Source organism: Arvicola amphibius, chromosome 5, assembly GCF_903992535.2.
Source record: "Arvicola amphibius chromosome 5, mArvAmp1.2, whole genome shotgun sequence".
Lineage (NCBI taxonomy): Eukaryota > Metazoa > Chordata > Mammalia > Rodentia > Cricetidae > Arvicola > Arvicola amphibius.
Genome location: NC_052051.1, coordinates 25,098,810 through 25,113,240, shown reverse-complemented (window position 1 = coordinate 25,113,240; position 14,431 = coordinate 25,098,810). Strand labels below are relative to the sequence as shown.

General features: G+C 49.0%; 1 protein-coding gene across 1 annotated transcript; it reads left to right on the top strand.

Annotated features, from left to right (window-relative positions):
* The first annotated feature begins 3,430 nt into the window (after window positions 1-3,430).
* Zcchc3 (zinc finger CCHC-type containing 3) lies at window positions 3,431-6,127 on the top strand. Its single transcript, XM_038330907.1, has one exon. It carries the CDS (start codon window positions 3,639-3,641, stop codon window positions 4,833-4,835), a length of 1,197 nt encoding a protein of 398 aa, XP_038186835.1. The 5' UTR covers window positions 3,431-3,638; the 3' UTR covers window positions 4,836-6,127.
* The last annotated feature ends 8,304 nt before the right edge of the window (window positions 6,128-14,431 follow it).

Sequence of the window (14,431 nt, the reverse complement as noted above, 5' to 3'; positions counted from 1 at the left end):
TGCTAGCAGGGCATGGTGGCACTCACCTGCAACCCCAGCACTCTGTAGATGGCAGGAGGATCAAGAAGTTCAAGGTCATCATCTACAGAGCCAAGCTACATGACCACATAAGACTCTAGTCTCTAAAATAAATAAATTAATTAAAGAAAGAAAAAATAAAAGATGATGCAGGGAACAAGAGAGATGGCTCCATGCCTCTTGGAAAGGACCTGGGTTTGATTCCCATCATCCACACAGTAACTCCAGAGGATCCTATACCCTCTTCTGATCCCCAGAAGTACTAGGTATGTACATGGTAAAATATACACACTGAGACAAAATACCTATATACATGAAAATAAATGTCTTTAAAAAAGAAAGCCGAGGCAAAAGAATGGAGTTTCAGGCCAGCCTCAAAAAATGAAAATAGCCCAGCAGTGGTGGCACATGCCTTTAATCCCAGCACTCGGGGGGGGGGGGGGGCAGAGACAAAAGGATCTCTATGAGTTCAAGGCCAGCCCATTCTACAGATCAAGTTCCAGGACAGCCAAAGCTACACAGAGAAACCTCTGTCTTGAAAAATATAAAAATAAAATAAAAATAAATAGCCAGGCATGGTGAATATGCCCATAATCCCAAAACATGGAAAGAGGATTAGAAGTTCATTGCCCTATATAGTGAATTTGAGGTCACTCTGGTTTTCATGGATTCTGTATCAGAAAAAGTCCAAAAGTAATTAATACATTTTAAAAGGCACTGCAGAGAGCTGGGGTGTAGCTTACTAGCAGAGCACTGCCCTGGTTTCAGCCCCTGGCATCACAGAAATGAAAAAAAAACAAAACAAAGACTACAGACATTGCTGTATTGTGGGGAGCAGAGGAAGCCCCAAATGAAGAGGAAGCCCCAAATGAATATGTGTTGACATGAGCACAGTCAGGTCTAGGACCCCATGCCTCAGACCCACGACAGCAAAGCCTTCCCCAGGGTAATGCTTGGGGGAGTGACAACTCCTCATGCTGGCCTCAGTCCTCCAGGATATTTACAGCCTAGGCACACACACACACACACACACACACACACACACACAGAGAGAGAGAGAGAGAGAGAGAGAGAGAGAGAGAGAGAGAGAGAGAGAGAGAGAGAGATTAGACACCCCCTCCTCTCCTTTGCTCTGCACAATAAACACACTGAGTTTCCCAGTACCTTCCATCTGAGCAGGTCCAACTTACCTGATCCCAGCTTTTCTTTTCTTAGTTTTTAGTTTGTTTTTTTGAGACAGGGTTTCTCTGTGTAGCCCTGACTGCTCTTGAACTCAATCTGTAAACCAAGCTGGCCTCTAACTCAGGGATCCCTCTGCCTCTGCCTCTGCCTCCTGAGTGCTGGGATTAAAGGCCTAAATCACCACACCACCTGGGGATCCGTTTTTTCTATGGGTGGGTGGTTAAACTCAATTGTCAATTTAGTGAGCGCTAGGAAGGATAATTGAGACTGGCCTCTGGGTAGTCTGTAGGGAATTACCTTGTTGATTAGGTAATTGAGGAAAGCCCACCCAGGGTGAGCAGAAGCATTCCCTGGCTGGGACCTAACTGTTAGACAAGAGACAGCGGAACAAAAGAATGCACCTCTATCTTCTGTCTGAAGGCGGATGCCCTGTGGTAGACTGCTCTCGGATGCCCTGTGGTAGACTGCTCCAAGATCCTGCTACTTTGACTTCCCCACTATAAAGGGCTGTATCCTGAACTATGGAAACCCTTTGCGGAATACAGTCCTGGAACTGGAAAAATGGCTCAGTGATTAAGAGGATGGCTGTTCTTCCAGAGGACCTGGGTTTGATTTCCAGTACCCACATGGTGGTTCACAGCCATCTATATAACTAGAGTTTCCAGGGGACCTGCTGTCCACTTCTTGCCTCCATGATCACCTGTATACATGTAGTGCACATACATACACATAAAATAACTTTAAAAAATTTTAGCCAGGTGGTGTCACATGCCTTTACGTTGCATGCTTTTAACCCCAGCACTCAGGAGGCACAGACGGCTAATCTCTGAGTTCAGGGCCAGCCTGAGCTACAATGGGAGTTCGAGGATGGCCAGGACTACACAGAGAAACCCTATCTCGAAAAAAAACAAAAAAAAAAAAAAAAAAAAAAAAAAAACAAAACACCACCAACAAAAAAAAGACAAAAAAATAAAGAAAATAAACTACACACGAGGTTACAGCATTGGTTTTATGGAGGATGATTCTATGTGATAAAGGCTAGAGTGGGATTATTACACTATGGAGCACTTAAAAACTTTACATATGATTACTGCCCACATGAGCAGGGTCTGTGTATGGTTTTTAATTGTTTATTATTGTGCATGTGCGGACTCAAATGGCAATCCAAGTCAGGAGACAAGTTTGTAGTTATTTCTTTGCCTGCAAGTAGGTTCCAGGGACCCAACGCTGATCTCCAGGCGTGTGCTTTTGCAGCACCTCAGCCTAGTAAGCAATCTTTCCATTCTTAGCGCTTCTTTGTGTGTGTGTCACACCCCTGGGAGGGGAGGCAGCTTCAGGGGAGTCAGTGATTTCCTCCCACCACTTAGGTCCCAGGGATGGAACCCAGGGCAGGCATGGCAGTAAGGGTCTTGACACATCTGCCAGGCCTTCTCATCCTCTTGTTTTGTTTCCCTTGTTAAGACTGGCCCAGCCCTCACTAGCTAGATCTAGCTGAACTTGCCTCTGCCTCTCAATACAGACATGCACCATCGTGCCCAACCCATATAAGTTTGGAAAAATACAAGTAATGCACAGTACTTGCAAATGGACCAGAATAAAATAAACACCAGCGAATGGATACAGGTGCTGGAGAAATTCGGTATGGCTGTACGCGCGCGCGCGCGCGCGCGCGCGCACACACACACACACACACACTTTAAGTAGTATTATGTAGCTCTGGGGGCCTGGAACTCAAGAGATTTGCCTGACTCTTACCTTTTGAGTGCTGGAATTAAAAGTGTGTGCCACCATACAAATGTATTTCTATTTTTAATTTCATGTATATATGTGTTCGTGCACGGATCCCATAAAAGCTGGAGTTACAGTCAGCTGTAAGCCGCCTGATGCTGAGTGAGCCCTTTTCTCCAGCCCTCAAAAAATATCAAAAAGTTAATGGTAAAGTATTCACTAAAATATTTCAACTTTTCTATATACTTGAAAGTGTGAATAACCTAAAACTGGTGAAAAAAAATTATGTGCTGTGCTCTGGGGGCCGCCATTTCTTTTGCTTTTTAACACAGAAGGCACTCCAAAGACGAGCGAGGTCACGGTGAACTCCGCCGGTCTCTGGACGGAAAGCTGTGCTCCTGGAATGCAATCGAGGCCTGCTTGCGAAACGCCAAAACCTCGAGAGCGAGGCCGCGGGCCCAGCCTCCAGGGTAGGGCGGGCGCGGCCCTCCGCCGAGAGGACGCTGGCGTGGGCCAGGGCTGTCTCCGGCCAGCACGAGGTTCGGGCACAGCCGACTTCCAGGAGGGCGGAAGCCTGAAGCGTCGGATTTCAGAGCGGGGCGGGGAGTCGCCCACGCAGCCGGCCGCCCGCAGCCCTGATCCCGAGCAGGCGCGCGCCATGGGCTTCTCGGACCGCGGGAGCGAGTGGAGGATGCTGGGAAAGAGGTAACATGGCCACCGGCGGCGGAGCGGAGGAGGATCTGCAGCGGGGCCGGCTGCAGCTCTCGCTGCCCGCGCGGCCCACGGCCCGCGCCGAGGAAGCCGAGGGCGTCCGCGAGAAGATGGGCTGGGCGCAGGTAGTTAAGAACCTGGCGGAGAAGAAGGGCGACTTCCGCGAGCCGCGGCGGCGCGACGACGCGGGCAGCGGTGCGAGTGGCGGGCTCTGCAGCCCCGCGGGCCCGGCCGCCCCGAACCCCGGCGACTTCCCACCCGCCAGCCGCGGGGACCCAAAGGGCCGCCGTCGAGACCCTGCGGGCGAGGCGGCAGACGCCTGCAGGAAGAAGGGCACGGGAGACGCGAGTCGAAGGAAGAAGCCCGAGGTGGCGGCGGCGGCCATGGCGACCCCCGCCAGGCCCGGGGCGACCGAAGATGCAACTGAGCGACCGCTACAGGACGAGCCTCCGGCCGCTGGCCCGGGTAAGGGCCGCTTCCTCGTGCGCATCTGTTTCCAGGGAGACGAGAGTGCCTGTCCGACCCGGGATTTCGTGGTGGGCGCGCTCATCCTGCGCTCCATCGGCATGGACCCCGACGACATCTACGCGGTCATCCAGATCCCCGGCAGCCGCGAGTTCGACGTGAGCTTCCGATCCGCGGACAAGCTGGCCCTGTTTCTCCGCGTCTACGAGGAAAAGCGGGAGCTGGAAGACTGCTGGGAGAACTTTGTAGTGCTGGGGCGGACCAAGTCCAGCTTGAAGACCCTCTTCATCCTCTTCCGGAACGAGACCGTGGACGTGGAGGACATCGTGACCTGGCTCAAGCGCCACTGCGACGTGCTGGCCGTGCCAGTGAAAGTGACCGACAGGTTTGGGATCTGGACCGGGGAGTACAAGTGCGAAGTCGAGCTGCGCCAGGGGGAGGGGGGAGTGAGGCACCTGCCCGGGGCCTTCTTCTTGGGAGCGGAGAGGGGCTACAGCTGGTACAAGGGGCAGCCCAAGACGTGCTTTAAATGTGGTTCCCGGACCCACATGAGCGGCACCTGCACGCAGGACAGGTGTTTCCGGTGCGGGGAAGAGGGGCACCTGAGCCCTTACTGCCGGAAAGTCATCGTGTGCAACCTCTGTGGCAAGAGAGGACACGCCTTTGCCCAGTGTCCCAAAGCCGTTCACAATTCCGTGGCAGCTCAGCTCACCGGCGTGGCGGGGCACTGAACGCGCGTCTGCCCGCCGGGGCGAACACACAGCCAGCTTACCCTTCTTAAGTGCCAAAACTTTTTTTTAAGACCTTTTCTTTCTTTTTATCGTTTTGGAAGGAAATATTTTTAAAACCTGAAAGAGACATTCTCTCTATGCCTTTTTAAAATCACGTGTGCTCCTTTTCAGCCTGTTTGAAACGGCGAATTTTACCAATAAGGACTATGAGGAACTGTAGCGTTCAGATACGTCGCCTGCCCCCCACCACCACCTTTTTCCTCCCGTTTTGCATTTGTTTTGGTACTTTTGCCAACACCTGGACCCCTTTGTACTTTTTACTACCTCCCTCCTCATACATTGCCTCCTTAAAAAATTTTTGCCCTTTGGGCTGCCTTGCTCATCTCTATGCCTCCCTCAGCCCCTCAGTACAGGGCCCAACGCGAGGTAGGCACTCCACCAAGACTCGAAAAAGTTGACTGGCTTCGGTTAAGAGTGCCTACCTTCCGCAGCTCTCCGCTGGGCTCTTCATTTGCTGCTTCTGTGATAGGAGAATTCGTGGAAACAGTGTTGTTTTAAACGTGTAATCTGAGTAAGCTCGGAATGGTGGCCACGGGCCTCTTGTGTCTACTTTGTGACAGCTCCTTGCGGTGGCTCAGAAGCCGATTTCTGCAGGAGCGCAGAGCCCAGGCATTCCTGCTGGGAAAGAAGCAAGCGGTGGTTTTCGTTGGATTTTCTTTGGGGGAGGTTGCTTTTGTTTTGTTCTTTGATGTGAGAAGGGGTCTCACTGTGTAGCCCTGACTGGCTTGGAACTGGCTGCATTGGTAGGCCAGCCTGGCTTCAGATTTACAATGATCCTCTCACCTCCACCTCCCTGAAAGGTGTTTTAAAACTAACCCCTTGATTTTCCAGCAGATGAAATGAACCCAGAGACGTTAAATGACTGTGTCGACCTACACAACTGTGTGGTGCCTCAGACAGTCCGGAGTAAGAGTCCCTGACCCCCAGCCCGGTGCTCATCCCCCACTACCTCTCACACCTGACCACAGTCTCCTCGACACTGGTGGGCCAAGGAAGTCTGCTCCCTCCAGGGTGGTGCCAGCAAGAAGCTGAGAAGCCATCCCCTGAGAGAGCAGAAAGGGAAAGCTTGCCTTGCCACCCCATAGTACTAGGAAGCAGGGAAAGAACCAGCGAACAGACATGCATGCATCAATCCTTGGAGGACCGCATCTTACATGTTCCAGGGCCTTCCCCTGCCACTGTCCTCAGTGAGAAATGGTTCCCCTCAGTAAAGAAACTTGCCAGACGTTTACACTTGCACCCACCTCTGCCTCAGCTGCTAGGACCCCTTGAGAAGCCAGAGAGCGCATCTGAAACCTTGGACCTCGCCCCTCAGGAGAAAACTGTTTTTAACCCGGAATCATGAGTGTGATATAAGCTCGAAGTGTTCTTGGGGAAACAGGCCAAGAGGGAGGGCCTGGGTCCACTCAGTGTTCTCCAGTCGAAGTGAAAGACAGTAACTGCTTTCTTCAGTTTTTGTCTTCTCTTTGCTGTTTTGTTATTTCCTTGTGGCTTAGAATGTAAAACCAATTGTTCAGATTTGTTCTGAATAAATATTTATCTTTCGTATTACTAGCTGTGTGTTTTTACCCCCAAATTGTTTAGATGAAGTTGTATACCCTGCTTCCCTGCAGGCCTTCTGGAGTTTGCCCTTACTGAAGCCCAGTGCATTGGGGTTGCTCAGCTCACTGCAAAGACTATTTTGTGTGAGCTTTTCGGGTTTGGGGAGTTTGTTGTTTTGTTTTTGGGGGCAGAGTTTCTGGCTGTCCTGGAATTTGCTGAGTAGACCAGGCTGGCCTTGAACTACCTTCCTCTACCTCCTGAATGCTGGGATTAAGGTCGTAGGCCACCATGCCTGGCAGGTGTTTTTGATTTGGTTTAGTTTGGTTTGGTTTTTTGAGACAGGGTTTGTCTGTAGCTTTGGAGCCTGTCCTAGAACTAGCTCTTGTAGACCAGGCTGGCCTCAAACTCACAGAGATCTGCCTATCTCTGCCTCTGCTGGGATTAATTGTGTGTGCCACCACTGCCTGGCCAAATTTTGTTTTCTAAGACAACCTTATAGCTGGCCTGGAACTCTCAGTCCTGACTAGATCTCCCGAGTTTGATGAGATTATGGGGACTCTTTGTGTGTATGTGTGCATGTGCGTGCGCGTGCATATGAGAGAAAAGAGGGAGAGAAAGGGGCCAGATCTCTGGTTCCAGTACTTTGTTGCCCCGTGAAGGGCTTTCAACTTTGAAGTGTTCTGAAGGTCTGACGGTCACAAGATAAAGTCCTCAGCTACAGACCCTCAGAGTTGGCGACAGGAGGATTTGGGGAACAGATCTGAAGCTGGGACCTAGGAGGAAATTGTCCTTAACCAGCTCAGCCCCTCTCCTGGGGTAGAGAAGCCTTCAGACTCACCCCTCCGGAGGACTCCCTCCCCTTCTTCTTCTCCCCCCATCTTCTCCCTTTGACAGTGCTTGCGGCCTCCAAGAGAAAGCGGGCTTTCAGCTCGCTCCCCACCCCCTTCCTCCCAGCAGGCTGTGTGCCCTAGAGCCAGTGTTTGAAGGAGGCTTCGCTCAACGCCCCTCCCCCACCCTTTGGAACCCCGAGGAAAAAACTGCTTCCCTGCCCATCCCCCTCGGCCTGCACGCCAGGGCCTTCTGCAGGCGGAACACACAAAACCTCCCCCAGCTTCCTCTCCCCTTTGGAGCACAGCCCCGGAGCTGCAATTCCTCAGGGAGGCTGCCGAACTAGTGCCTTTGCATTTTTTCGGAGCCGGTCCCTGCTGCAAAGAGGCCCAGCGTGGCGCTCTACTGAGCCGCCATCCAGCAGATAGGGCTACAGTGGAGATGGGGACAGGTAACCCAGCCCTCAGTTCACAAGTCACATCCACTATCTTAAGATACTTGCTGTGGCAAACAAAGCAAACCCATCTATCTAGAACTTCCTGAAGCAAATAAATGTCCCTAGATGAGTCAGGGTCTTGACTGAGACCCACGCTCACGAGGAAGAAAGACCAGGGGGCTTGGGAAGAGAAACCCAATAGCAGACACCGCCTGAGCAGACAGCACGCAGGACCGGGGGACAGCTCAGGGACAGAGTGCTTGCTTGCCTACCATGCCTGAGGTACAGACAGAATTCAGGCCAACGAAGGCTGCAGATGTGGCCCTCTACACGGCCTGGAGATGACAGGGCTAGTAGGTTGTATCTAAGGTCAATTTTTCGTTTCAGGGCTTCCAGTCAGGCCTCCATTCTGTCCTTTTAAACGTTCCTAAAAGCCCCTTTGAAAGTATCTGGAACTCAGCAGCTACCTAGTTACACAAACTGATAGACACAGGCGGGGTAAGACCCTGTTGAACAGGGAAAGCTGGATCAGACTGGGGTCAGATAATTTCCCATAGAAAATAGTTTAAGTGGGCGGGGTGCAGTGGCCCATGCCTTTAAACCCAACTTGGGGAAGCAAAGGCTAGCCTGGTCTACACATAGTGAGTTCCAGGACAAGCCAGCACTGCACAGCGAGACCCTGTCTTCAAAAGAAAACAAAAAAGCCCTTAAGTGACGGAATGGACCAGAAGGTAGGGAGATGATCGAGAGAAAGCAAGAGTGCTGATCTAGGCAAAAGCAATTAAAATAAGCACTGGGAAGATGCTAGAAACTGAGTGAAACCCCAGTGCTCCAGCCCTGCTGTGTGTACATACCGCTGTAGGTATTAAAAATGGATGGGCCCTGAGCTGAGTGGTAGCCTTGACATCCCTACAGAGCTGAGCCGCCCATTCCCATGGGAAACAGGAGGCCACTACAGGAAGTTTGAGGGCACACTGCCGGAGCTAACATGCATTCTGTGACAGTCTTCCTGACATAAACGGAAGGAATGAATTTATTGGAGCTCAGTTTCCGTTCATCATGGTGGAGAGGGCAGGATGGACAAAGCAGCCTACAGTGGCCAGGAACGGAAGGAATGCTACCAACCTCCCAGGAGAGTTCTAAGCCTGAGAGATAAAACAGGATCCACACAGCAGTGACTTTCAGACTTTCACACTCCCTCAGTAAATCGTCCATTCCTCAGTGGCGTACCACACTTAGGATGTGTGCATTGTCCAAGGTTATCATGACCCTGGCTCTAGGACTCCATGAGAGCAGGTACCGGTCTCATGCCTTCGTCCACTGGCACCCTTTCCTTCCTCTTTTTCTCAAACAGCGTACTGGGGGCTAGTCTGTGCCAGGCTCTGGTTTCAAAAGGCCATCGACAGAGGAGAACAGGAGGAGGTGGAATTACGGGAAGTTTTGAGAGTGGCTCGTCCGGCTTCTCTCCAGGTGGCGGTGCGTGTCCCTTCAACCCCTGCGCGGGGCCCCAGTGCTCCCTACAGGCCGCCCTGCCCCCTGCGCAAGGAGCTGGGGGTGGCTCCTATCTGAGTTGCTCTTCCAAGCCTTGGTTGCCATGGGAACGGCGGCGCGGGCCTCTGTGGTCCGTAACTCACGCTCCAGGGACCCGGCCAATGGACAACAAGCTCCGTAACGCAGCTAACCAATAAGCAGGCTCCCCCGACGGACTGCCCCGCCTTCTGCCACCAATGAGAACCAAGACTGACATCCTTATGGCTTCTGTGGAACGGGACTTTATTATTATTATTTTCAAAAAGAATTCTTCAAATTAGAAGAAACTGGAGCCAGGCCTCTGCCAGCTGCAGCCCGAATGGTCTTCGCTCTCATTCTGTATTAGAAGATCAAACAATACATGCTGATCTCTACTAAAGTAATTTCAGGCAGTGAACATAATGGGCCACGGGCTTTATGTACCCTGGCTACGCCAGTTTCTTTCATAAATGATGAAGAAGTGAGTCATCTGTCTTTGTTCTTGTTTATTTATTTAGGCATGTTGAGACAGGACCTCACTATACAGCTCAGGGTGCCCACGAATTCGCTGCCTCCTTAGCCTGGCCTCTCAAGTTCTGCGTTACAGCTTAGCATCACTTGGTCCCTCTTCCTTGCTGATTTTTTTAAATACAAATTGCAAGCTGGGCATGGTGGCGAAAAGACTGTCATGCGAACTTGTGGCCTCTGCAGGCACCGGACAGGCACATAGCGGGCACACATACATGCAGGCAGAGCACTCACATAAAAGGAAAATGAACCTTTAAGAAAAACTTTTTGGAACAGTTTTAGAATAATAAGAAAATTGTGCATACAAACGTTCCTATCGACACCACCCACCGTTAACTCTGTAATTAGCACCATGTATTAATTCGGTATATTTGTTTCAAGTAGTTGCCCGATACTTGCTTATATAGCCGATACTTGCTTATATAAGGAGAGCAGTATTGGCTACTGAATCCAGGCCGGACACATATTAGGAAAGCACTCTACAGCTGAGCTGCATTTCCAGCCCATTTACTTTTAAGAGGCAGGGTCTTGCTCAGATACCCTGGCTGGCTTTGAATTCTCTCTGTACCTTTGAACCTGTGGTCTTCCTGCCTCAGCCTGAGGAACTGGCATATACCACCAGGCCCAGCCACTAATGTTCTTTCCTATTCCCAGATCCACTGGGCATGCCATGTGGCCTTAGCTTGTCTCATTAGGCTCCTCCTGGCCATGACATTTTATTTTCTCAGACACTTATGTGACTGACCTCTGTTAATGCTGAATTTGATCACCTAGCTGAGATGGTTCCTGCCAGGTTTCTCCAACATAAAATGATCCCTCCCCTACCCCTTTTCAGGCTGGGAGGATGGCTCAGTGAGGAAGAACACTTGCTGGGCAAGCAAGAGAACCGGAGTTCAAATCTCCAGAACTTACACAATCACCGCACACACCTCCTGTCCTCGTGCTGGGGGTGTGCTGAGCCAATGATTGCTAGGGTTTGCTGGCTGCCAGCATGTACCAGCCCAGTCCTGGGGTAAATGGGAGAATTTTAAAGGAAATAAGTTGGAAATAGAGCAGGACACTGATATCCTTCTGTGGCCTCTGCTCAGGTATGGGCTCACACACATCACACATCCCACACACAAATAAGACCGAAGGGTCGCTCCCTTTCATTGTGGACTCTGGCAGGAAGTCGCTATTCTCAGCCGACTGTGCACGACAGCGGGGAGTCAGGCTTCATCTCCACCAAGAGTGGACTCTACATACTTGCTAAGCATTTGTCTTCACTCAAGAAGAGTTTTTCCTCTATAGTCACTGATCTGAACATGACTCACAGATGCTCATTAACACCTAAAGACATAGCCCGACACCAAGTTCAGTTTCCACCACACCGGCTTGATTTTTCAGTCTTGCTAGCTGCAAAATTATTAACTAATTTTTCTTTCATTTTCAACACTTTTATTAATTTCTTGAGAATTTCATACAATATATTTGGATCATTTTCACTCCTACTCCTCTTCCTAACTCTTTCCAGATCCACTCCCTGCTCCCTACCTCCAGATTCACTCTGTATGCTGTGAAGTTGAATTCTAATTAATGCACAGCTGCGTACCCACGATCATCTCCCACAGAAGTTTATATCCTGCTACCCTAAAAGAAATTCCATCATTCATTCATTTCAAACCACTTACCCCAACACTGCACTGCCATATCTGTATCTTTTTCATTTTATTTCATTTGGATTGGGATTGTTTTGTTTTGAGAAAGGGTCTCATGTAACTCAGGCTGGCTTTGAAATCCACGTGTAAGAGACTTGACTTTAACTCCTGATTGTCCCTCCACTTTTCAAGTAAGTGCTAGTCTATGCCACCATGTTAACCTTAGTGCTTTTTGTTTTGTTTCTTATGGCAGGGTCTCAAAACTAAATAAATAGATACAAAGAGTAGATGTACAATCAAGTATTTCTGTCATTGCTGTTGTGGTAGCCGGCACTTACTGAACCCTCAACAAATCCCGGGGTGTGTTTATTATGTGCCCTTATTTTTCAGGTGAGGGAACAGAAGCAAACTGAAGTAACTCCCCAGAGACTTACGACACTGAACAAAGTTCACCAAGTTCCACTTAAAAACCTAGATACTTGTTTTTTTTTTTCTTTTCATGTGTGTGCACATTTGTATGGGAAGCCAAGGTTGCAATCAAGAATCTCCCTTTACCGCTCTTCCACCTTACTCTTTGGAGCAGGGCCTCCCAATCAAACCCAAAACAAGCCGATATGCCAGTCTCACTGGGCAGCTTGCTCCCTGGATCCCCCGGCAGGCGCCATGCCACTCTATTTCTGTGGGCTCTGGAGATCTAGAATACGGTCCTTGTTTGTACAGTAGGCGCTTTAACCACTGAACAATCGCTCCAGCCTCTGTACATTTAAAAATTTTATTTAGTGTCTCTGTGTGCGAATATGGGCACACGCATACCACACAGCAGTGATTGTACAGAGGTCATATAGGTCAGCCTTTCCCAGACTTCTGGGGATTGAGCTCAGGTTGCCAGGCTTGGCCTCATCATTTTAAATAGCATCTCCTTCTGTAGCCCAGGCTAGCCTCAAATCTGAGGCAATCCTCCTTCGTCAGCCTCCCAAGTGCTGAGATTATCACATTATACTGTTAGGGTTTTTAATACTTCGAAATTTCACAAAGTCGTTTTTTGTTTGTTTGTTTGTTTGTTTTTAGTTAACACACACCCCAAAAGTCCCCACAGTTTAAAACTTCAGGACAGGCAAGAGATTGTCTGCATTTTATTTTTCCAAATAAAGACAAGGAAAACCTCCATTCTCTGCATCAGCGCAGCCTGGCAGACATGCACAGCAGGCCACAGTGTGGTTTGGAAGTTTCCAGTAACCACATCAAAAGAGATGAAAAGAAAACCAGGCTGCTCCCTGCGCACCTGCAATCCCAGCACTCAGGAGGCAAATGCAGATGAGGCAGAGGACCCACATGGTGTTCACAACTGTCTTTACCTTCAGTTCTTTAAGCCTCTTTGGGCATCAGGCACACACGTTGTGTGCACACAGATATGCATGCAAAACATTCAAGACACACAAAAATCAATCTTAAAAAAAAAAAAAGTTAAAATGCAGTCTGCCTTTTGTTAACACAGTGCCACCTCAGTTCTGAGCTATGCCAGAGAAAATCTCACTCCTACAAGGTGACACTGATGGTCCAACTTGAGGGTTTTTTGTTTTGTTTTGTTTCGTTTAGCTTTTCGAGATAGGGTTTCTCTGTAGTTTTGGAGCCTGTCCTGGAACTAGCACTTGTAGACCAGGCTGACCTTGAACTCACAGAGTTCTGCCTATCTTTGCCTCCCAAGTGTGCGCCACCATCGCCTGGCTCCAGCTTGAGTTTTAACTGTAAGCTCTACATGGCTTCCCACCTGTGACAGATAACATTCTACAAGCCAATTAATTCAAAGCACCTCCAGTCACGGTCATCCCTGCCCCCAGAAGCCAGAGGCAGCTGCCTGCACTCGTTTTGAGGAAAATTCCTCCCTGCACACATCTGATTCATGTATAGACAGGTCTCCCTTCGTTATTATATGAGTCTGCATCTACACAGCAGACTCAGGATAAACAATGATACCACCCTGGCTCTAAGACCGAAGAATCTGGGCTTAAGGTATTCCCATCCTGTAATTTCATGTGGCCATTAACATTTTACTTTAATTTTTTAAAATAGTTTTTTATTACATTTATTTATTTTGGGAGAGGAAAGAAGGCACATGCTGCTGGGCCATGGTAGCACTCCAGAGGCAGTGAGTTTGAGGTCAGCCTGGTCTACAAAGCGAGTTTCAGGACAGCCTGGCTGTTAAACAGAGAAACCCTGACTTGGATAAAAACAAAAAACAAACCAAAAGAAGGTGGTACATGCCATTGTGCCTACCTGGAGGTCACAGGACAACCTGTAGGAGTTGGTTCTCTCCTTCTACCATGTGGGTCCCAGGGACTGAAGTCAGATCTTCAGACTTGGTGGCAAAGGCCTTCACTCACTGAGCCATCTTGCTGGCCCCTGCCTAAAATTTTAAGACACCTCAATGCAGGCCGATCTCTGTGAATTTAAGGCCAGCTCGGTCTGCAGACTGAGTTCCAGGGCAGCCAGGGCTACACAGAGAAACCCTGTCTCTAAAAGCAAAGCAAAACAAAACAAACAAACAAAAAGCAAATAAACTTCAAAGTGTAACTATACAGCTTATAATTTAGTAAAGCTCAGGCTGAAGAGATGGCTCAGTGGTTAAGAGCACTGTTGGCTCCTGGAGAGGACCTGAGTTCAATCCAGCATCTACATGGGGGCTCACAACCATCTATAAATCCAGTTCTAGGGAAGCAAACACTTTCTGACTTGCATGGACAAATGCCACATATATAAACATTCAGGCAAAACATTCATTCACACAAAAATCAGTAAAATTCTATTTTTACTGTTTAGTAAAATATTTTATCCAGTTTGAATAATTAATTTAAATTAATTATTCTATTATTTGTTTATATTAATAAATTCTGTAATTAGTTACTGAATTAATTCAGTTACTGAAATTGGCTTTCATGTACTTATTTTTAATTTATTTGAGTTTTTGTTTATTTCTGCTGGGGATGGAAGCCAAGGCCGGGACCTGCACATGCTAGACTACAGAGCCACAGTCCCAGTTAGCTCTTTGTTCTATTTTA

Coding starts and splice junctions, on each gene's coding strand:
- Zcchc3 (XM_038330907.1), top strand. CDS start 3,639: ATGGCCACCGGCGGCGGAGCGGAGGAGGATCTGCAGCGGGGCCGGCTG.